The sequence below is a fragment of the Festucalex cinctus genome, chromosome 12, assembly GCF_051991245.1.
Source record: "Festucalex cinctus isolate MCC-2025b chromosome 12, RoL_Fcin_1.0, whole genome shotgun sequence".
Classification (NCBI taxonomy): domain Eukaryota; kingdom Metazoa; phylum Chordata; class Actinopteri; order Syngnathiformes; family Syngnathidae; genus Festucalex; species Festucalex cinctus.
Window position 1 is genome coordinate 8,538,169 of NC_135422.1, and position 24,053 is coordinate 8,562,221.

The 24,053-nt window shown below is 37.4% G+C and overlaps 2 protein-coding genes across 7 annotated transcripts; one reads left to right on the forward strand and one right to left on the reverse strand.

Annotated features, from left to right (window-relative positions):
- Nucleotides 1–553: 553 nt before the first annotated feature.
- On the reverse strand, nt 554–3,706 carry fcf1 (FCF1 rRNA-processing protein). 3 transcript variants are annotated; one of them, XM_077538514.1, is made up of 8 exons: nt 3,439–3,706; nt 2,301–2,365; nt 2,141–2,212; nt 1,912–2,060; nt 1,761–1,833; nt 1,040–1,127; nt 851–945; nt 554–759 (listed from the first exon to the last, which is right to left on the reverse strand). In XM_077538514.1, exons 1-8 carry the CDS (start codon nt 3,439–3,441, stop codon nt 711–713), a joined length of 594 nt encoding a protein of 197 aa, XP_077394640.1. In that variant the 5' UTR covers nt 3,442–3,706; the 3' UTR covers nt 554–710. The 3 variants fall into 3 exon arrangements, with proteins under 3 accessions (XP_077394640.1, XP_077394641.1, XP_077394642.1); XM_077538515.1 differs by lacking the exon at nt 3,439–3,706 and adding an exon at nt 2,888–3,070; XM_077538516.1 differs by lacking the exon at nt 3,439–3,706 and adding an exon at nt 2,556–2,877.
- arel1 (apoptosis resistant E3 ubiquitin protein ligase 1) lies at nt 3,286–23,304 on the forward strand. Of its 4 annotated transcripts, none has more exons than XM_077538510.1 (22): nt 3,286–3,630; nt 4,315–4,493; nt 6,075–6,243; nt 6,685–6,902; nt 8,683–8,754; nt 10,284–10,510; nt 11,299–11,536; nt 11,620–11,789; nt 11,863–12,043; nt 13,316–13,560; nt 13,650–13,727; nt 16,524–16,665; nt 16,737–16,858; nt 16,949–17,024; nt 17,097–17,206; nt 18,370–18,549; nt 18,786–18,911; nt 19,146–19,275; nt 19,377–19,435; nt 20,426–20,515; nt 20,585–20,760; nt 20,830–23,304. In XM_077538510.1, the coding sequence occupies exons 1-22, from the start codon at nt 3,407–3,409 to the stop codon at nt 20,930–20,932; spliced, it is 3,315 nt and encodes a 1,104-aa protein (XP_077394636.1). In that variant the 5' UTR covers nt 3,286–3,406; the 3' UTR covers nt 20,933–23,304. The 4 variants fall into 4 exon arrangements, with proteins under 4 accessions (XP_077394636.1, XP_077394637.1, XP_077394638.1 ...); XM_077538511.1 differs by having other exon boundaries at nt 3,286–3,601; XM_077538512.1 differs by lacking the exon at nt 3,286–3,630 and adding an exon at nt 3,647–3,999.
- Nucleotides 23,305–24,053: the final 749 nt, after the last annotated feature.

Genomic DNA, 24,053 nt, shown 5'->3' on the forward strand with positions numbered 1-24,053 from the left:
TGTCCCTAGGTGTGCGTGTGAGTGTGGATGGTTGTTCGTCTTTGTGTGACCTGCGATTGGTTGGCAACCAGTCCAGGGTGTCCCCCGCCTACTGCCCAGAGCCAGCTGAGATAGGCGCCAGCAGCCCCCGCGACCCTTGTGAGGAATAAGCGGTCAAGAAAATGGATGGATGGATGTCTACAGTGTATGTATAACTAAACATTCATTCACCCTAACCCGAATTCATACTGTATATTTCAGTAGGCCTACAGCAGTTCAAAACAATTTTTTTTTACCTTATAGCGTTATGTATTTTTAAAATTTCTTAAAACGGTGTTTTTTTTCCAATTCTAAATATAAACTCATTTGAATTGAACTACTAAAATAAATGATGCAATATTTTCAACGAGCTAAACCTGAGTGTATTCTATATTTTAATATGATGCAATGCTCCAACAAATGCTAATCATACTGGAGGCTTTCTTTGGGCTAACATGTCGTATAAGGTTTGACCACCTGGCCTCAAGTTCTCTACCATGATAAAAAAAAAAAAAAAAAAAAAAAAAATCAAGACTTAAAGACAACTGCAGAAAATTATTTATTTAAAAATCCATGATTGACAATTTTATGATAGAAACAATACACCATTTGGCTAAAGTCCAAACCACCAAAGAATTTTAATGTTCACAAAAGAAAAACTATTTACAAGGACAGTACATTTGAATAAATAACTAAAACCTTGGCGCACCGTAGTCATCTGGCATCCTTTCAATGTTGTACCTGAGAGTTAAAAAAATAAATAAATAAAATAAAAAAGTTAGTGTAATTGTTTTTGTGAGCTGTACATTGTGCAGGCGTAGAGTTATGTTACCTGTGGTTTGAGATGTACATAATAGGCACTCCAGGGATCTTCCTTACCCGTCGCTTTAAATCTCTATCAACAGTAGCGAGGATGTAACACTTGTGCTGACGAAATATTAGGAAAAAGTTTTCAAAGTCATATCTAAGCCATGTTGTTCTGCTTTTTATGCTTATAAATTGCAGATACAATGATGTATACCTGTGTTACCCTCTGGACCAGACAGTCATCAGCGTATGTTCCTGTGTGTGAGCAAGGCAAGCGCTCAAACCTTGGATCCTTTGCTATCCTACAACCACAAACAGAAAAGTATAACTTAATTACGTCAAATCTAAGCACCCTTCAGATATGTGGCATGGGGTGCATTAATAGTACATAAAGATGTACTATTAATGCACATGCTCCCTGATCTGCTTGCAAAATGGTTGAGATGCCAATCGTAAAAATTAAACCTGTTCAACATTAATGCAAATCCTCAAGCGTGTTGAACACTGAATTATGCCAAGCCACAGACTGTAATTGTGGCGTGAAATTGGAAAAACAGGTAAGAAGGAAGCTCACTCTTTTACTGTACAACAAAGGAGCAACTGGTTGTGTTGAATGTTTGTGTTTGCCTCTGAAGTCACTGACAGCAGTAAAAACAACAAGAAGAAATTGCAACCAGATGAGCTAACAGCATATCTTCTTCTATTTCTGCTTTGTATTTTTTGGAAGATTTGATGCCCTGTGGCACCATGCTGCCTCTCACAGGCCAGTCTTGGTACTACGACAGACTTCTGGTTTAGGGAAGGGGACACTTTTTTTCCCCTTTGGTGTTCATCTCATTGAAATTAAAAAAAGAAAAAAAAAAGAAAAAAAGAGTTAAGATGTTAATAATAAGTATGAGTTTAGAAGTTACTAGTGGGAGAGGAAGCCGTTGTACCTTAGCGCAACTCTGTATTTCATTCCAAGTTTTTCAATTTCAGCCATCACACAGTCTGTTATATAAGGGATACCTGGATTGGAACAAAAATAGCAGTTGTCGTGAATACATCTTCATAACAGAGCTATTGAAATTTGACAATAGTGCTTACATTTGGCATACAGGCAGTCCATCATAGACTGAACAATGTCCAGTTTGGCCTTGATCGAGAAGTTGATGAAATTGGTGTCGACTAGAACGTGGTACGGTGGACCAAGCTGAGTGTTGTACTGGAAGAACAGACACGATGCATACTTGGGCCTGTACAAACAGATAAGAGTAATCAAATCAGACACAATCTACTGCTCAACACAATACTCTAAATTCAATTGGCCACCTACACTTCTCTCTCCTTCAGCTCTGAAGGGTCCTTTTTCTTTTTTTCTTTGGCTTTGGAGCGATCTTTTTCTTTTCTGCAAGATACACAAGTGTAAGTGTCTTTTAAATTCAAAAGTTCAAACTGTTAACGATAAGGATCACTGAAAAGAAATTACAACTTACATTCTTTGATCTTTCATACTGATCATCCGTTTCATTGCAGCAAACTTCTTTGTTTTCTGTTTCGGCTACATGGGAAAACAAATGTAAAGAACAATCACAATTTACATCTGTAGTGTTTAGTTTACTAGCAGAAGGCAGTCTTAAGGTGTAATGTGATATATCACAATCATTTTTGAAAATCGTTCAGTCCTACTGAAAAAACAATTCCAAAATTGCTGAACTTGTGATTTAAATGTAATAAAAAGGGGACTTTACCTCAAACTTAACAAAAGAGTGATGTCTGATATACTAAAAAGGAATAGTCTTATATTATTCAGGCTAACTGTACTTCAAAAGTATAAAGGAATACTGGGGAGAAAGTATAAATATATAAATTAACTAACAAAGCCTGAATTTAAACGAGATAAGGTCAACACAATAGTCTGAGACCAGCTGTGAGTTCCAGGGATTTGCCTTTTATACAGGTAGTGGTTACTTTGCCGTGACCGGCAACATTCCTGCTAACTTTATTTTGCCGTGATTAGGATGGCTGTGATGGCCGTGAATAAGTTATTATAAATGAATAATTATTATTAAAACCACGCTACCTGGAGAGTTGCCGGTCACGGCAAAGATAACCATTGCCTTGTTATTAAAAATAACAGGACCGTACTTTAGATGAGTTTAAAAAAAAACTAAAGGAATGACTGAGTCCTGCGTGAGCAAATCCAATCACGCAACATTAAACTGCTGCAACTGATGATGGTGTTGACTTGACAAAATGTTCTTTTTCATGCACATCACAAAAATGCCAACCTAAACGTGTAACTTGCAGGTAAAACGTATAGTCGTTGTAATAACAATTCAATCGTATGAATTTTTCATCGTAGTACAAAATCTTTTTCCCGTAAGGACACGACTGTAATTACGTAATATTTCGACATTATTCTCGTGAATGTATGACAACAATATGCTTGTTATGTGTTCCTTTTTTATTAAAGAGATCACACATTACACCATTACATTAGGCTAACAGTTAGCTCGAAGGCTTATCAACCAAAGCTTGGGCGTATAATTAATAAAAATATAACGCGTAAAACATAAAATAAACTCTCGCAACATTATGCATGTGCTCCATACATACACATTGTGTACATACCATGCTTGAAAACGACGATTTAAATCTTTTTCACAAACCGGTTCCAGAATGCTATTCTGTCCTCGTGCGTGGCGACACTGTGGTGACGTCATCAGCCGGCGACACGCTTCTTACGTATGTTCCGGTTGTTAAGCGCACCGACTGCGATATGATGATGCGAGAGGTAAAAAGATGTTATTTGTTACATTTACGGTACGTTAAATTAGGTGCGCCTGTTAGAAGGCTGTGAATGTTTTAGTTTATGCATACGATGCGCTTCTTCATAAATATCTGGGCCTTTTATTGACTTATTTGACGCTGTTTGCTATCTTTGTCCTTCTATTTGTTGTTAGCATCATAGCTGCCCGGTTTCCAGGCTTCAGTTCATTGTAATTACCTATTTATGTGCTATTTGCGTCTATTCGTGCAAGGAATTAAAGTCGAATGTTTTAACTAACGATTCCCTTGACCGTGCGGTGTTTTTGTCAATTATTGTCTAAGAATCGGCACCTAGGTATCACGTCATGAAAGCGTCTTGTGACATCACAAGCACCTGTGCGCATCCTGTTGCAGTTTGTAGAGGTTAATCATCCAATTTCCTCCATATGGTCACAGAACTTGTGGCAAACAAAAGTGTTGGTCGTTCTAAGCACCAGTGCTTCATGCATTATTCAGTATGGCGCTAATGTTAGTCTACCGTTAGCTCGTCCCTAAGGGGCGTCATTAATATTCATATTCATGTATTTTAACCAATCACAACGCGAGCTTCTAGAAATCGTTTTTAATAATATGTTTAAAGAAGACGTTCTTACTCAATATCACTTCTGGACTGTTTTAAAACGTGACGTGCTTTGTGGGTCAATCACGATGTTTTTTTTTTTTTTTTTTTTTTGTCAGGAAATTAGTTAGTCAGGGGCAATATGGTCTGATGGACCGTCGCTTCTTCCTGACCTTTCTCATCTGCTCCGCACTGTGGATCTTCTTCTGGGAAGTACGCTGGAAGAAAGGCAAAGACGGTCAGATTGAGGAATGGTTACGAGGACACAGACTCTCCCAGTACAGGCATTTATTTGAAGGTTAGTGAGTGACAATTGTCTAATAATTGATGATAGATCAATTAGAGTGCTCGACATATTTATTGGATCTCCCTTCATAAAAATAAGAACAGCAGTTATCTGACATAATGAAGTGCTTTCGGACCGACTTTGTTTTGAGCAATTAACAATTCAACTTTTATGTTCAGGATTGCTAGTAATTAACTGTAATTTTCCATTATTATTATTATTATTATTATTATTATTATTATTATTATTATTATTAGTTTAGATCTACAGACTACATTGACACAAAACATACTAGCAAGATCATTGCTACCTGTATCTGTTAAAGAAAACCCCACAGTGGTCACAGAAACAACTTCAATCTGATAAAAGTTGTAATAAACAACAATATAATGAAAATTAATAAGTGAAACCAGACTTTGAATTTAGTCCAACACCATTAACAAAACTCGTGAAACAGGCCTGGACAAAAATAGTGGTAAAATAATTTGACCAAGTTGTGTCCTCTAACATCAGAGATGTAGTCTAACTTGTAATCAAACAGATGGTCTATTTAAAGGGTGACACTGACAAGTAAGTACTAGTCACTGTACTGTTTGGTGACATGGTGTGATCCACACTAAACTTGGACTAGAGGAAGCGAAGAATGGGATGAAAATTGATGAGAATAAAACCTTGGAGTAACAAATCATAAACTACCCCACATTTACATACACGCTCTATCAGGGCTCCAGACTAAATGGTATCATTTTGTCCCTGAAATGTGAGACAGTGCAGCTAAGACTTTCATCTACTCGCACCAGTGCAATTAGTATTTTTTTTTAAATTACTATTCTTGGATATTTTTTTGTTGCTGACAAACTTCTGCTCCACACTTCAGCCCATTTATTACTAATATAGTGAAAATAAGTCGGGTGAATAATTACTTTGCAAGTCATTTTACAGTATGTGACCCTAAATATTCTACTTGCGTCCCTAAAATTTCAGGTAAGAGGTCACTGTGCTCCGAGGAAAAAACAATTTAGTCAGAAACCCTGTCAAATATGGTACTAATAAACATTTCTGCGATTGTCTTTTGATATCTGTTCATAAATATAGTGTGGATGCAATTTGGGTTCATTTGCCAATTATTTGCAACTGTGTGACGGTGTGAACTCTTTGAATGATCATCATATATCTCTATGCCTTTCGCCCAAAGTCAGCTGGGATAGAACCCCGTGACCCTAATGAAGACAAGCGGTGTAGAAAATGGATATTAAATTTAGTATGCCCCTCAAGGGACTTTATAAAACAGGAATTGACCGTGTGTCGGACAAATGTCCCCACCAGCCAAACCGCCAATCCAAGCTGAGCACACAACATTTCTGCTTAGTGTGTGTTTATTTATTCTGTACAGTTGCTGTTGACTTTGAACAATGATTAGACAGCTATGTTTTCAGTCAGTGGAAGCTTAAAAACACACCACAATACTTGACAACGAACTCATTAGAAGAACAAAAGTGCCTTTTCTTTATGCTTCTCAAGGGAAAGCTTCATTTAATGTGTGAACTTTGCTTTTCCCAGCGTCTTCCTAGTTTTAATATGGTGCTCTCTTAGATGTGCAGACACTGGAGGAGCTGAGTCTAAGTGTACTGAGTCGCTTGGAAGAGGTGGTGAAGGAACAACAGAGCTGGAGGGAAATCGCTGAGGCTCATATTCGGCTGCTCCGAGATTTTGCCTTCCAGGAGTGGCTTTGTTCTCAGAACCTGGGACACTTTTACAAAACGTAAGTTCATCAGAATATTTCTGGATTTGTCATTTCCTGGATTGCAGTGACGCAGAGTTCTACTGAGAAAAGGAAATGAACACAAATTTATTACAGTGATGAGAATCTGGTTCATTTTTTTTTTGTCTATACTTTTATTTATTTCAGTTGTATTTATGATTTTATAAATTGCAATTTAATGAATGCATGGCCAATAAGTAATCCACATTTTAATTTACATAGCAATTATTATTGTTTAAATAAACATATAATTACTGTAATATAATTATTATTGATTACTATTTATATTGAGGCATATGGTGGTTGAGTCAAGTGGCAACAAATATTTGTCTGCAGTTAAGATTGGTGTTCCTGCTAAATTGGTGGGACACGGCAGTGATGTCATTTATGTAACAAAATGCATGACTGACATGCATAAATCTCTTCTCTTATCCACTGCAGGCTGAAGACTTTGGGTTATGTGAATCTGGATGATCTGTCAAACTTCGACAGTCAGCTGCTACTATTAGCCGCCTGGGGGTACTACGACGAAGACTACATCAAGTTGTCGACTGGTATTAAGATCCTCCAGACCTCACGGAGGAGTCGGGACCAGGACTACGAGATCCAGCTGGTGCACAGTCTTGCTGAAAGGCGTCTGAATGAGAAGTGGTCAATCGGTGAGATAGTGAACTAATCGACTCTCAAGCTTTGGGTATTTGCCATGCTTGTATGCTACACCTGAACCTCCAAAGTTGAACAGAATTCAAGTTGCTCTTATTTAAAAAAATGTCCTGCCACCCCTTTTCTGCCCCAGGTAAAAATTTCTAGATCCACAACTAATAATGACATAATTATTGCAAATTCAGTCCAGTTTGACAGCCACCTAGAACAGAAATGTGTGGTGAGAGTAATACTGTCCACATGTGGTGTTAGTTTATATTGCTGGATTTAATAGAAGTATGTTGGCGGGGAATTTGCAAAGAGAAAGTACTGGATGCTCAGTATTGGCCATTGTACAGTGGTGTGGAAAAGTATTTGCCTTCTTCTCAAATGCTTTATTATTATTATTATTATTACTATTATTATTATTATTGTTATTATTATTATTATTAGTTTTCTGATTTTAAAACTTAACATCATCAAACATTTGTTTTTAAATTGGTGATTTGGTTTCTTAATGATAAAATCTATTCCAGGCTACCTGGAAAACCCCTTGTTATAAAATCATGAATTTTCTGTGGCCAATCATAATTGTCCTTTCATTTTCACTGATCGCACCCAAGCCTAATTAACAACCTGTTCAACCAGGAAATCACCTAAATAGAGCCTGTCTGACAAAACAAAGTCAGCTAAAAGATCTCAAAAAGCTGCAGCAAAAGGCCATGAGCCAATGAAATTTAACAACACTTGAGAAATACAGCCAAGTGATTGCCATCTATCAGTCTGTAAAGGGTTGCAACTTGCAATGCCATTCCTAAATCTTTAGGACTGTAGCAAACTATGGTGAGAGCTATTATCCACAACTGAGAAAGCAGGAGTGGCCAGACAACAGAAATTACCCTAAGAGAATGGCGATGACTCATCCGGGACAATGTCTAAAGAAATGCTGGCCTCAATGAGCACGCGAATAGGCAAAAATGGCAATCATGGCACTGATGGCAAAGTTCCAAGCAAAAAACTGAGCAAAAAACAAAGGCCCCTTTTTACTTTTGCAAATTAATGACAATGAATAATTCTCAGGACTTCTGGGGGAACATTCTATGGACTGATGAGTTTCAAGTTTTTGGAACGTGCGTGTCTTGTGACATCTGACGTAAATGAACACAGCATTTCTGAAAAAGAATATCATATCAATAGTCTGTTTGCGAGAGGCTACCTTGCTACGCCAGGATCTGGACAACTTGCTGTGATTGATGGAACTACAAATTCTGCAGTTTTCCAAAAAAAATCCTGAGGGAGAATGTTCAGCTACCAGTTCATGAACTAAGTAAGCTGGAGCACACGTGATTTCCGGAGCAGATGAACGATCTTTAAAGACACCAGCAGCAAGTCAACTTGTGAATGGCTTAAACAAAACAAAACAAAGCAAAAATGAAGTTTTTGGAGTGGTCATAGTTGAAGTCTGGAATTGCATCTGAATGAAATGCTGTGGCATTGCCATTAAAAGGTCATTCATGCTTGAAAACCCTTCAATGTTGCTGAATTTAATACATCCTGGTAGGAACAGCGGGCCAAAATATTTCCACAGACTCCTTCTCAGTTATAGAGAATGCTTGAGTTCAGATGTTGCTGCTGAAGGTGGCCCAAATTGTATATTTTAATACCAAATTATTTGATGTAAAAGTCATCAGATCAATGTGTTTTTATTAGTAACACATTTGTTGGGTTTTCATTTATGTTGAGCACTGCATATTGACCACCAAAACTCTTGTAATGATGACTTCATGTCTTTTGCAGCGGGAGCACTCTTATTTGGCTGTACTGTGGCGCTGTGCTTCTTGATAAGGGACCTCATGTTTTACGTGATTGGTGAGTCCATATTGAAGTCTTTAGTTCCTGGTACTTTGTATTTTTTTTCTGGTGGAAAATTCAGGCCAGTAGAATGCAGCATTTCCATTTCAAGATTCTTGATAGTTTATGGTATTTTAAACTTTATCATACACTTTTATCTTCTTGGATAACAATCTCATGGTCCATTTTGTCTCCCTGAGCTAATTGCTTGATTTTTTTTTTTCTGGCTTTCTTCCTCGGTTTTAGATTACAAGGAACACTGAGCAGTTACAATGAATTATTGATAGGAAACCGAGAACACAGTTTTGCTTCTCTGTATTCTCCTATAAAGTTGAACGTTGCAACCTCTGTGCCAGTCTAATAAAATGACTTTTGTTGATAAAATGACCTTTTTTTTAAGGCAACATGTTTTGTAATGAGAGGAAACAGCTTTTTGATTTTATGCTTTCGCAAACAAGAACTGCCTCAGTTCGAGTGTCCTCTTTTGATCTAACTTTAACTTACTGAAGCGTGTCCAGCATGTTTTGCTCCGGAGGAAAGGCTTTCTTTCTTTTTAGTGGCTTTGTAACCAAAACTGTGCACTCGACACCTTTCACAGTGGAAAAATAATCCCAAGAAATTGAATTTCATGAAAACACAATCTTGATGACTTTGGTTTTGTTTTTTCTTCGGTTTGTTGTCAAGTTAATCTTTGCAAAGTCTCTCAACATGCACCGATGATGAGTATACGAAACATCTATACTATATAGAAAACACACATTTCCCCTCATATATCACCCAAGGAAAGGGACATCCATCCATTTTCTTGACCGCCTATTCCTCACAAGGGTCGCAGGGGTTGCTGGCGCCTATCTCAGCTGGCTCTGGGCAGTAGGCGGGGGACACCCTGGACTGGTTGCCAGCCAATCGCAGGGCACACAAAGACGAACAACCATCCACACTCACAAGCACACCTAGGGACAATTCAGAGCGCCCAATTAACCTGCCATGCATGTCTTTGGAATGTGGGAGGAGACCGGAGTACCCGGAGAAGACCCACGCGGGCACGGGGAGAACATGCAAACTCCACCCAGGAAGGCCGGAGCCTGGACTCGAACCCGAGTCCTCAATACTGGGAGGCAGACGTGCTAACCACTCGTCCACCGTGCCGAGGAAAGGGACACTGACATGCTATTCCACAATGAGGATTAAATGCATTCATTGCCATGATCCAGAGGCGCTTGTCAATACCCACTACTAATTGGAGACAGGACCTCTGTGATTGGTTTGTATTCTGGGGGCATGGCTTGGCACAAGGTCAATTATTTTTTTATGTCCAATCTTGTCTATTATGACCTGTTGTAACTAACAATATAATACAGCCACATCTGATTGTGACAAATTAGCTGAGATGGAAATTCAAACCTCCAGACATCATTCTCTATTTGCTTTACTTACTAGTTAATTTTATTTATTTATTAAAAACACACATTCTTTAATACTATACCTTCTTAAAAGCATATCCTATTAGTAATTCTTCCTTTATGTCTCCTAATGTCATCTGGCAGGTGGAATTACTGTTTCCATCATTGCATTTGTCTTCACCATCAAGTTCCTGTGTGAGCTTGCTGCCAGGGTTGTCAGCTTCCTGCAGAATGAGGATCCTGGCCGGCGTGGTGACCGCAGCATCTACGACTATGTGCGGGGCAACTACCTGGATCCACGCTCCTGCAAGGTGTCCTGGGATTGGAAGGAGCCACAAGAAGTGGGGCAGACGATGAGCTTCAGAGTCCAGGTAAGGGTTTTGTCTTTGGGCTGTAAATGTGGGATTTCATCAGTAGGGCTGGCCGATTAAAATTTTGATTATTGACTTTTCTGACACCTTGAGGGGTGTGAACTCATTTAAATTTAAGGGGCCACTTTCACCCAAATTTGATCTCAAGTGTGCTTGGCTGGTATGTCCGTGACCAACAATGACAGGTCAAATTATTCAGTTTTTTTTTTCCATTTTTTTTTTTTTTTTTTTTTTTTTTTTTTTAAATATATAAATGTATTATTGCAGAGTAATCTGAAATTGCTTTTAAAAAAAAATCTTTGTATCAAATACAGACTTATCAGCCAAATTTCAGAATGTCATTTAAGTGCTTGTCAGTGTGCTCTCCAGTGGACAAAATTAACAATACGGTACTGTAATTGTAGTGGAAAATGTTGCAGTTTTGTGTTCTGTTATCACGGGCCAGATTGGACCCCCTGGCGGGCCGGTCCTGGCCTGCACACCTTATGTTAGACATCCTTGCCTTAAGTGCTTATTCTTTAAAAAAGCAATGACTTTAATTCTTCCTAAGAAACAAACAACATCAGGCGAAATAAAGCAAATCCCCAAAAAACAGAAAAGCCCTTGTTTTGAATAACGCATGAATATCAACAAAGGGAAACAATCGCGTTTGTGTCTTTTGTGTCAATTGTGTCTTTTATTTTTTTTGGGGGGGGGATTATATTTTTTAACGTCATGTCTCCCATCCCTAGTCCTTAGTGTGGTATTGTAGTGCTGTGCTCATGTACTATTTCCTTTCCTCTTCTCAGCTGTTTTACAAGAACGGCCAGCCTTTCCCGGCCCATCGGCCCGTGGGGTTGCGGATCAACATCACCCACATTGAACTGGCTCTGGATATCCCTGTTACACAGGAGGTCTTACAAGAACCCGAGTCAAACGTGGTAAAAGTCGCTTTTACCGTGCGCAAGGCCGGCCGCTACGAGGTCGCTGTCAAGCTTGGCGGCCTCAACGTCGCCTACAGTCCTTACTATAAAATTTTCCAGCCAGGTTGGTTTTCATTTATTCTTTCCTGTTGAATCTGTACTTTGCATTTTGGCTGATGACTGTTTGTTTATGCTCCTCCACTTCAGGTACATTGGTCCCATCCAAGACCAAAATAGCCTACCATTTCTCAACGCTGGTGCTAACACACAGCCAGCAGCACACTCTGCAGATTGAGCCCAGAGATGAATATGGAAACCCCACCAGTAACTCCACATCGCTCACAGATGAGGCCAACTACAGAATCCACGTGCACTCTGTATGCATCCACCACTGCGCTGTCATTGTCTGCTTCCAAATGGCTATTTTATACTTGCATTATTGTTGTGCAGCTGGGCACAGTGGATGATGACAACGTGGAGGGCTACTACAGTACTACGGTGGCACTCAATAAGCAGCAGTGTCAGGTTCTGATGAAACTGACCCTGTGGAGGACCGGCTGCTTCAGGGCCCGCATCGCCTATGTGGATCAGCCACTCAGCAATGGGGAATTTGACATTATTGTTCTCAATGGTGAGTAAAGATTGAATTCAAATTTGTGTTCCCATGTAGCGATTTTCCCATCCCAGCCCTGTTACACGATCACATATTTTATTTTTCCTTTTGGAATGCATCTCCTAGTCTATTGCATAATCTATAGTGCATAATAGGGGTGTGAATTGCCTAGTACCTGACGATTCGATTCATATCACGATTCACAGGTCACGATTCAATTCGATACCGATTAATCCCGATACGAATTTCTAAGTCGATTGTTGCGATTTTTTTTCATTCAAATTTAGAAAATACTAATCAGTAAGCTTGTAGAGTGTAAGATTTATATGAAAATGTATTATTTATTTATCTGAAATTTCAGTCTTATAGAGGTTGTAATCTGTTTCATGTTTGAACAGCATTAAAATAAAATATTAAGGCTTAATGTTCCGTTCATATAACATTCTTCCATGCTCAAGGTGTGAATCCTAACCCGAAGTCAGACGTTTTGTTGAATATTTTTCCATTAAAAATGGAAGTTTAAAAATCGATTCACATACACACACACAAAAAAAAAAAGGCAATGATGATAAGACGTTGAATCGGTAAGACTACCGAATGAACAATTCTGAGCTCTTAAAAAAAACTAAAATAATAAAAATAAAAAAAATCAATCGATTTTTTTTTTATTGAATCGATTCGAGAATCGCGCGATGTAGTATCGCGATATATCGCCGAATCGATTTTTTTTAACACCCCTAGTGCATAATGACTGATTTATCGTTTATTATCCTCACCAAAGAGGTAGCAATAAAATTTAAAAAATAGGTCATTGACGGATAAGTTTGTCTGATGATGCCCATTTTTAAGTTATCATGTGGTACGACTAAAAAGAAATAACCAATTTTAAAAACAGAAATCTTTTTGGAATTAGTATTAAGCGAAAATTAATGCAATTTTAGATGGAAAACAGCAAACAAATGCGACGGTTTATCAAAAATTACAAAAGCAAACTCATACGACGTCATCATGCGGCGGTTGCCTCCTTTTCTTCTTCTTCTTTTAAATTACTGCTGGATCACACCTCTGGTGTTTACTGCCACCTACAGCGATGGCGTCCCCTGTCAGTATTCGCAAAAGAAGAACAGATGGAAACGGGCATAAGTCGCATGTCCGTTTTGCGCATTTTCGGGAAATTCGCTTAAAAAATTTGAGACAGTTGGATGGAAACCTGACTAATGTATGACACAGATAAAATTGATTATTTGTTTCCCGCACAGTCGATCAATGCAAGTTTTCCTTGTCTCGTAGAGAATGAGAAGTCCTACGTGGAGAAGAATGTGTCCACGCCAGGCATCAGCATCTACTTTGAGGCGTACCTCTACACTAACGGGAACTACAGCAGCTCCCCATGGCAACTACCCGCCTCCTCCTTGCTGGCTCCCCAGAGGAGACCGTCCATGGGCGAGGAGGACGACGAGCACGACTCTCCTGTGGAGGGTCAATCGGAGAAAGTCAAGAAACCAAAAAAGGTCTATTGCTACATATCGCCAAAGGCAAGTGCATTGATGGAGCCAACAACTTGATCGGTCCGTTTATAGCAATAGATGATGTTTATGCGCGTATATTTATTTTTTTTTAACAGCAACTATCTGTGAAGGAATTTTACCTGAAAATTATTCCGTGGCGCCTTTTCACCTTTCGAGTTTGTCCTGGAACAAAGGTAAATAGATCATGTAGGTTTTTTTGTGTGTTTTTTTTTAGCCTGCCGGACTTCACCCACCTTTAATTTAATTAGTTTTTACTAAAGGAGCGTAATTTTTTTCTGCCAAAATGAAAAGAACAAAGCTATGTAGTTTGAAGTTTGAAGTTTATTGAACATATGCACATATACACGTATAATTATATAAACACAAAGTTAAAAGTAAAAAAAAATAAAATAAAATAAAATAAAAGAAACATCCAATAAATATCTATGTATATGTTCAAGGGAGTAGGAAGAAGTTGAAAACTTATCCAGTCCTACCCCTTATTCTTCATATCCTATCACTTATTTATAATAAATTACATTTTTAATAAAAGAAAATATAATGCTACTCGTATAAAAAAATAAATTAAAAATAGAAATAAAAATACACTAGTAACACACATATATACAAATTTCATTACACTCATATTAATACATCAAAGAAAAATAAGTAAATGAATAAATCATTTCTACAATCTTCTTAACTTATATCTGATTTAAATAATAATATTGAATTTTACTTTTAAACATTCTTTTAAATTCAACAAGTGAATTACATCTTTTCAGTTCGGTTCCCAAGTTATTCCACAAATTAACTCCTTTAACGGAGACACACCTTTGCTTAATATTTGTTCTTGTTTTGGGTTTTTTGTATACACTTGTACCCCTTATCTCATAAGGACAGTTTCTAATTTCAAACAACTTTTGAGTACTGTGGCAGAGTAGATTATTGTATACTTTATACATTATTTGTGCTATTTTAAACTCAACCAAGTCATAAAATTTCATTGTATTTAATTTAATAAATAGTGGATGTGTTGATTCTGTATATTTTGATCTATTAATAATCCTTATGGCTCTTTTTTGCAATTTAAAAACAGTGTCAGTATTTGTTTTATATGTGTTTCCCCAAATTTCCACACAATAGGTCAAATATGGTAATAATAATGTATTATATAATGTATATAGTGAATTCATGTTCAGGACCTCCTTGGTTTTATAGAGTATCCCTATGATTTTTGACATTTTCCTTTTAACATTTTCTATGTGTGGTTTCCAACATAATTTATCATCAATAACTACTCCAAGGAATTTATTTTCATACACCCTTTCTATTTCAATTAAATTCACCCTAATTTTAACTTGATGAGTGATTGGTCTAGTACCGAAAACTATGAACTTGGTTTTATTTAAATTTAATGATAATTTATTCATATCAAACCAATTTTTTATTGTACTTAATTCATACTCCACAGTAGTCAGAAGCTGCTTCAAGTTGTCTCCAGAACAGTAGAAAGTTGTATCATCCGCAAACAAGACACTCTTGAGTATTTTCGAGACACAACAGATATCATTCATATACAATATAAATAATTTAGGGCCCAGCACAGACCCCTGAGGAACTCCATGAGTAATCTTCAATTGTTTTGAATTTGTATTTTTAAACTGCACATACTGATATCTATCATCCAAATAACTTTTTATCCATTTATATGCTAAGCCTCTTATACCATATTTCACTAATTTATTCATTAATATAGAATGGTCTATGGTGTCAAATGCTTTCTTTAGATCCATAAATATCCCAACAGTAAATTTTTTATTGTCTATGTTGGTAGCTATTTCCTCTACAAGTTCCATGACTGCCATTGAGGTGGTCCGTTTTTCTCTAAAACCGTACTGATATTCACTCAAAATCTTATGTTTCTCAATAAAATTATCCAGTCTATATAAAAATAATTTTTCTAGAATTTTTGAGAACTGTGGCAACAATGATATTGGTCTATAATTACTAAATATATGTCTATCACCACTTTTGTAAATAGGAATTACTTTTGCTATTTTCATTTTTGATGGAAATATACCAGTTTGGAAAGACAAATTACAAATATATGTAAAAGGTTTTACAACATATTCTATAATACTTTTTACCAGTGTCATATCAATATTAAAATAGTCGGTAGACTTTTTATTTTTTAATGTTTTTACAACATTTAATACTTCAATATCATTAACACCATTTAAAAACATAGTGGATGAATTATTTACAACGTACTTATCTATTTCATGTTTATTTCTTGTCTCTGGAATTTCATTTGCCAAATTTCTACCCACATTAACTAAATATTCATTGAAGTTATTGACTATGTCTGAAATTTTATCGATTACACTGTTTTTATCTTTTATAAAATATTCTGGATAATTTATTTTTTTAGATCTATTTTTAATTACATCATTTAGTATTTTCCATATTTCTTGCATATTGTTTTTATTCTGCTCTAGTAATGCATGGTAATGATCTTTCTTCCTTATACGTATAATATTTAATAATTTATTTTTATAGGTCTTATACTTTGTTTCAGATTCCATAGTTCTTGTTTTAAGAAATCTTTTATATAAAATATTTTTCTTTTTACATGCATTTTCTATCCCCTTTGTCATCCATACCTTATTTGGACCTTTATACTTCCTTTTAATTTGAACTATTGGACAGTGTTTATTGTATAAAAAGTTAAATGTTGACTGGAATTCACTATATGCAGTGTTAGGATCGTTTTTTGAATAGACTTCAGACCAGTTATGCTTTTCTAGGTCCAGCTTAAAGGCAGCCATGGACCTAGGTGTTGTTAACATGTATGGTAACAAGAAACAAATACAGGCTTTATTTGCTTTAGAAGGCCACATAAAGTGATGCCGCGAGCCAGATTTGGCCCCAGGGCCTTGGGTTTGACACATGGTAACTGTTTCTTCCTCCAATTTCTCCACTTTCAGTTTAGCTATCACGGTCTTGACCCCATTCACAAGTACCAAACTCTGGTGGTGGATGATGGAATACAGCCGCCTGTGGAGCTCAGCTGCAAGGACAGGAACATCATGGCCGCCACCTTCATTCGTTTTCTTCACAAAAACATGGGTTTGTTTTTACACTCTAGTGCATTAACTTCGTTTTTTAGCTCAATACTCCAACAGTTAATGCGCCCACAGGCGGCTCAGAAACGTTCCAGGACAAGGTGAACTTCTTTCAACGTGAACTCAGGCACATTCACTCCAAGAGACCTCACACCAAGACCTGCCTAAAAATCACCCGGCACGCCATTCTCGATTCAGTGAGTGGTTCTTTTTGTATCGCGGAATAGACGGACAAGGTTATATTATGAGCTCTTTGTGAAAATTCTATCTCCCTATCATTGTGTCAGTCCCTGAAGGCAACACGGAACTTCTCGCTGTCAGATTGGACTAAAAACTTTGAGGTGGTCTTTCAAGATGAGGAAGGTAAATCAAAAACAGTTGAAGACTATATAATAAGCCACATTTTGTTGGAATCATCCAAATGTTGCTCTGCAGCTCTCGACTGGGGTGGGCCCCGCAGGGAATGGTTTGAGCTCATATGCAAGACCCTCTTTGACACCACCAACCAGTTATTCACCCGCTTCAGCGACAACAACCAGGGCTTGGTGAGCTCCTAATTAAATGTATTCGCCATTTTCCTGTGTGCACTGTTAAGTGTGTTGCTAAACATTAATGAAAGCATGTCATAATTGAGCATCTCAATTTTCTGCAAAAAATGGCCTTCAAAACACTTATTGTTCTTCACATCCCTCATTCTCTTTGTATTGAAGGAAAATAAACTAAGAGACTATAACCCTTTCTTTACTTTTAAAAATCAAGCGCTCACAATATAGAATATTGAATGCAATGTTTTGAGAAAATTATTGAAAAAGTATGCTTTCATTAAAATTCAATTTTAAATTGGGTGGCTAAAAAAAAAAAAAGTTAAATTACTTCAGTTAACACGTGCTATTAGCGAAAAGCTGCGAGTACTGACACCTCCACTAAATGTTTTATAATTGTCTCTATTAGTTGTTTAAACTGAAATTATACCACAAATTGGTATTCTACAATACTTGACCCACCATTTCAAATTCTTCTTACATTACCATTAAAAATAATTTAATAAAAATGTCAAGTTATTTTTACACAGTATGACCATTAAAAATATTTTAATAACCATTTCAAGTTCTTCCGACATTACCTTTAACCATAAATGTTTTTTAGGTGATTTTCTTTTGAATAGCCACTTAACTCAGCAGAGCTAATAAAAGTGGCGAAGACTCTCTCGTAACTTATTTCACAAACTAAACTCAGCTCCTCCCCGATAAAAGATTTAAAAACATTCAAGATGTGTCACTTTAATCTGCTTCCTTGACATAGTTACTACTTTCCTCTTAGCGAGCGCTTTGGCACCATCTTGTGGTATATTTGTGAATTACAGAAAGAGCAAAATAAAAAAAAAGTAAATTGAATAGCTCACAACCCATTGACCAGGCAGCGCTGCACTTAGACGTTACACTGCCCATTGATTAAAAAAAAAGAAAAAAAACAACCAAAAAAACCCCAAAAAAAAAACATAGTTGACGTCATTTAACTTTTATGGCGGCATACATTGTGATATTATTAAACGTTTTTGGCGGTCAAAGAGTTAACTAAAGCATGGTGCGTGTATTTATTGAAAGATGTTTAGTTGGATACATTGGGGATGGGGTTGTGTGTTTTTATCTTAAAAAAACAAAAAAACAAAAAAAAAAACAATCATGTCTTACTAACACTTGTCATTCAGGTGCACCCGAATGCCGAGCGACCGCCACACTTGCGACTGAAAATCTACGAGTTCGCCGGCCGCGTCGTCGGGAAGTGCCTGTACGAGTCTGCGCTCGGCGGGGCTTACAAACAGCTGGTCCGAGCTCGCTTTACGCGCTCTTTCCTGGCCCAAATCATCGGTCTAAGGATGAATTACAAGGTATGAAACACAAGCAACCTTTTGCACCTGTTCGACTTGTTTACATCCCGGTTAGCAGCTGCTCTGCATCCGCAAATATCTGAGCAAAGCGCAGGCACTTGATGTGCCCTGTGTTGTTTATAGAGAACAAGCCTGCTCTTTATTCCGAGCCAATACATTTCAAAAGCGAACCCGATCACCATTGAGAAGACAAAATGTTTATTTAAACATTTCATGTCCTCCTCCTTCACGCGCAGTACTTTGAGACGGATGACCAGGAGTTCTACAAAACCAAAGTGTGTTTCATCTTGAACAATGACGTGAGCGAAATGGACCTGGTGTTTGCCGAGGAGAAGTACAACAAAGCCGGGCAGCTGGAAAAGGTGAGGGCAAAAAAAAAAAAAAATCCATGACGTCTTTTCACACCAGTAAAGCAAACAAAAGAGAAACCATGTTGTTTGTTTGGCAAGAGACTTGTTATTCCAAATGAGGGTGCAAGGACATTTCCCGCGATGTAGCTTAGCCTACCTCATAGATACCACCCAAAAGCCTTGCATCCATAAATCTGCCTTCAATGGAATGTCGGCTGCCGGTTTCAATGCTCGTTTGTGCTGCAGGTGGTGGAGCTGCTGTCAGGAGGAGCCCACATTGCAGTTACCAATGAAAACAAGATGCATTATCTCAACCTGCTGGGCCAATACAGGCTGGCCAGTCAGGTGAGAGATGAGGTGGAACACTTCCTGAAAGGTACGGGAAAAGCATCCTGCCATTACTCCAATGCATGTTTTTCTGAGATCAGAGGGAACGCGCACATCAGGAGTGTAGTAATGTTTGCACATCTATTGCAGGTTTGAATGAATTGGTTCCAGAAAACTTGCTAGCCATATTTGATGAGAATGAGTTGGAGGTATGTCTGTACACTATGTTGGAGTACTTTTGAGATTGAAAAGCAAGTTTTTATTAAATTGCATATTTATTAATTATCTTTTGTAATTAATTGCACGATTTCAATTGTTAACTCAAGATTAATCACAAAAATTTTGTTTTAAATGTACAATAAAATATTTTTTTTCCCCAAGTTTTCATACTCTTGTTAACATAAAAGTGGAAAAATGTTAAACTAGTAAAAATATGGCTGCATCATTTAGTCATTGATACAGCAATTTCATAATGATTCATAAAAATTTGTTAAAATTAAAAAGATGTACTGTACTGTAAAAAAACGAGTGCTATAGATTTGTGTTGAGGTCATATTTCTGCCTCTAGATGGCATAATTGCATTTATTTGCAAGACATTGGTGAGAGCTCAGTGCATTTTTCTTTTCATATTAAGAGCTTTCTAATCTTTAACCAGTCTCCACAAATATATGCATTATCATTAAACTTATTACTGCTAAATTTTAACATGGACGTGTCTGCTGCGTTACGACTGGAATTTCCTCAGTACAAGTTTTCCAAGTAAGGAGCGGTTATAAATTGCATGTTAAAAAAATTAGTGGCCTGAAAGGAACTCAAAATTAACACTAATTTTGACATCCCTATTTATTGCACAATACTTTGTGACATTTTGGAAATCTTGCACTCAACAAATAATCTCTATTTAAAAAAAGAAAAAGAAAAAAAAAGACTAAAACTAATACTAAAACCAGTTAAAGCTACATTTAAACAAAGCATCCCCCCCCCAAAAAAAAGGAATTAAAACTAAAAAATTTGCTCTAAAAACTAATTCAAATTTACTGAATTGAAAAAGAAAAACAAAAGTCCAAATGAAATAAAAGTTAACTAAAAAATCCCAAACCGTCCAGGTTGGACCCCCACCTATTTGCTATTCACAATTTCATTCTTTGTATAAAAATCCCACAACTCCTTTCAAGCCTCCTTTTGTGTTTGTTTTTAGCTGCTGATGTGCGGCACCGGCGACATAAACGTGCAGGACTTCAAGGCCCACGCTGTGATCGTGGGTGGATCCTGGCATTTCCGGGAAAAGGTCAGCCACAGTCTCCCGCCTCGCCTCGAGCCGGCCGCTGACGATCGACGTCTGCTTTTGCGCCCGCAGGTGATGAAGTGGTTCTGGGCGGTGGTGTCCAGCTTCACCCAGGAGGAGCTGGCTCGCCTCCTGCAATTCACCACCGGCTCCTCCCAGCTGCCCCCCGGAGGCTTCAACACCCTGTGCCCCTCTTTCCAGATCATCGCTGCCCCCACGCAGAGCACCCTGCCCACCGCACACACCTGGTCAGTTCAAATGTTCATTTTCAATTGAGTTCAAGTTTTCCAACCACCTTTTGTTTCTCCCGTGTCCAGTTTCAACCAGCTGTGCCTCCCCACCTACGACTCGTACGAGGAGCTGCACAAGATGCTGAAGCTGGCCATCAGCGAGGGCAGCGAGGGCTTTGGAATGCTCTGACGACACTCATCCGCATCTTACGAGACGCCCCCAAACTCCCTGTGAAGTCTCGTTCGGATGAGAAGGCAAAACCAATGACTGTGCTGGAATCCTATGAACTGTCGTATGTATATAAAAACGTTCTTGTTTTTCAAGAGGAGCCCACAAACTGTCGAAAACGAGTTGAGATTTGAGCTTGTTTAGGTTTGAAATCGGGACATTTGCTGATTTTTCTATTTGTGACCGAGAGCAAAAGGCCTTGAGTATTATTGTACAAACTGAAGAACACTAAAGTGAGGCAGCAGCTTACGTGTGATGGGGCTGCCGTCTGCATCACGAGCACTTTGGCCTTAAACCATCAGGGACTGACGTGTGTTTGTAAATATATGCTGTCCATTTCATTTACCTGTACAAACTTACACTAGTGTGCACACAGGAGGATTAGGACCACGCCGACAAAATAAAACGACGATTGGGAAGTGAGTCTAAAACTAGGAGAAAATGAAGCCATAATTCAAGAAAAAGGTGGAAAAGATTCAAGTTGAACTCATTTGAAAATAGTTGTACCGTAACTTTGAAAGTATAACCAAATTCCCAGGTTATCAAGTTTAACTATTGTTCAAGTTTGCCAACCAATTTATGGAAGCGTGGAGGTGGAACTGCAAATCTGCAGTAAACATTTTCGACCGGCAAATATTTAGTACGTTCAAACATACTTAAATACATTCCAATGTATTTTAAACGTAATTGGAGGCTAAATTCTAAAAACTTAGCATTTCTTCCTACAATTCCACGGGGTGTTGACTTGTACAGGCACATATTACCCCATGGCGTAGTGGGGGGGGGGGGAAAATGCAGAAACGGAAATCATGCAGGGCAGACATAATAAAGAATAGAAAATTATGAATAAACGATGATTACTCGCGTAATTTTCATACATATTACCCTGGTATTTAGCATTTTTTCCTATGTTTGAATGTATTTTCCAGTCCAAAATGTTTACTCCACATTAAATAAATAATTATTGCTTGTTAAAGTTTAGGATTATTATTTTTTTAATTAAAAAAAACATCTCTCAAAATTCACTAATACATTAATATCATTTTTTAAAATTTTGATTTTCTATTTATTTATTTATTTTTTTGTCAAACTGTCTATCATATTACAATTATTTTCATTGTTTGGAACTTATTTTCTGGTGGTTCTTGTAATATTGTCATTTTTCTTCAACTTTGAACATTATCCTTGAAAATACAATTTATAATTCTCTACTTTTAGTACTCATCTTACAATTTAATTACTGTAATATCAGGTATTATTCATAAAAAATAAATTTTATTCCTTCAGTGTACAAAAAAAAAAATCAACTGTAATTTTGCGACTTTTTTTTGGACCCGTAACATTGCATTCTTGAATTTTTTTCCCCTCAAATTTTTCCCGCACAACTTTATTCCTCCAATAAAATGACTTTATTCTTGGAGATTATTATTATTATTATTTTTTAAAAGAATGACTTGTTTTATTTTCCCGTGGCCTTAATACTCCTTTTGTAAACATTCAAGTTGACCTTTTTTCATTTCATCCTTTAAGAAGGGATTTAATTCATTTCAATATTTAATTTCTTGAGAGCATTTTTTTATGGGTCACATTTCAGAGAATCCACTCTATTTGTGTGTTTGTAGCTTATTGTATCTCGAGGAACTATTTTTGTTGATCCACCCTTCTGTATTGGGAGCGGTAATGAGTTTTGTGTTGAATTTTTATTTTTAAAGGCTGCCTTATTCATGCTTGGCCTCTGATTGTATCCAGAGAAGTGTACAGATGAGCGGCGTGGTCACCTCAACTACGATATCTCATGGTAAGATAGTACGCAGGGCTCACAAGCGTGTTTTTACCAGTCACAGCCTGTTATGGGTTTACCTCAGCATCTCCTGTAGGCCGCCTTTGCATCGCAGGTGGTGTATAGTGGCTTTGAGCAAACACGCACAGTTTGTAGTTGCCTCCTTTCCCCTCCTGCACAGCTCTAACAAACCTGTGTTGTTGTTTGACCCTTTATAATGTGGCCATGCCATTTCATTTTAGAAGTAATAATAGATGTTAGGACAGAGTCAAACTAGGATTAGGATGCTCCCGGCTCCCCCCAAGGCTTTACTGAATGTAGTATTTCAAGTTGAGCGCCTAAGCGATTGGAACACGAGAACTTGCAGAAAGTTTGAGTCCGACATATGAAGCGAAATGTGATATGCTTTTGTTTTTCTTTTAAAGGAAAGTGTTTTTTATTTGTGCAATGGAGGTTTATTTAAAAAAAAGTTTTCATGTGCTTAATATGTAACTTCAGCACTACTGTTGTGCTGATTGCTGACCTATTTATTAAAATGACTCTGTTATCTGAACTTCTAAAGCCCCATTGAACTGAATTAAGAACAAACATGATTTATTTGCATTAGTGATTTCATGAGCACTGACTGCTCGACGAGCAGCGCTAGGTTTTACATTTCTTTTGATCATTTTTTTTATTCCCCCCCATGAAGGAAGCATTTCTTACGTTTTCATCGGTCACTCCAGCATTTGCAGAGCTCTTCACTGGAGAAAAAAAGTCAACAGAAGAAATGTAAAACCTGCTGTAGTTTGTTACAATGATTTCTAGATTAGACATCTTGAGGACTATTAGCCATGTATACTTCACATATATGACGTCTAAGATGAGGAGCTTTCTTATTTATTTTGAATGGTAAGCCTCTGATGATGAATGTTTGAGATTTCCTGCAGTTACTTTGTTAATAATGGGAAAAAAAGCAACAAAACAATGAACCTTTTTTTTTTTTTTTTTTTTTTAAACTTCCTTCTTCATTTTTAAACTTCTTCATTCATTCAAACGCCTGCCCTGTTGGTACGTATATGGTAGTTATTTGATTGTGAATTAATAACAGACCCCCCAAAAAATAAAAATGCACAATTTAGACAGCAGGTGGCAATAGCTCCACATGGTTGCTAATTCCTATTAGTATAGTACTCTTGTGGAAACCAGAACAAGGTGAGACAGACACTCGCACAACACACGCATCATGAATATACTACATGAGGTTAATTTTCCTGTGGCCTGAAATGTCACTGCTGCTGACCAGCATAATCTCCATCCCCT

Excerpts from the sequence above, each read along its gene's own strand:
- arel1 (XM_077538510.1), top strand. The coding sequence starts at position 3,407 with ATGTGCTCCATACATACACATTGTGTACATACCATGCTTGAAAACGAC. Across the intron at positions 4,494-6,074 it reads GTACAGGCATTTATTTGAAG|ATGTGCAGACACTGGAGGAG; the intron begins GTTAGTGAGTGA and ends GTGCTCTCTTAG. Across the intron at positions 11,790-11,862 it reads ACAGAATCCACGTGCACTCT|CTGGGCACAGTGGATGATGA; the intron begins GTATGCATCCAC and ends ATTGTTGTGCAG.
- fcf1 (XM_077538514.1), bottom strand. Across the intron at positions 2,061-2,140 it reads GAGCTGAAGGAGAGAGAAGT|GCCCAAGTATGCATCGTGTC; the intron begins GTAGGTGGCCAA and ends CTGTTTGTACAG. Across the intron at positions 760-850 it reads ATGTACATCTCAAACCACAG|GTACAACATTGAAAGGATGC; the intron begins GTAACATAACTC and ends TTTAACTCTCAG.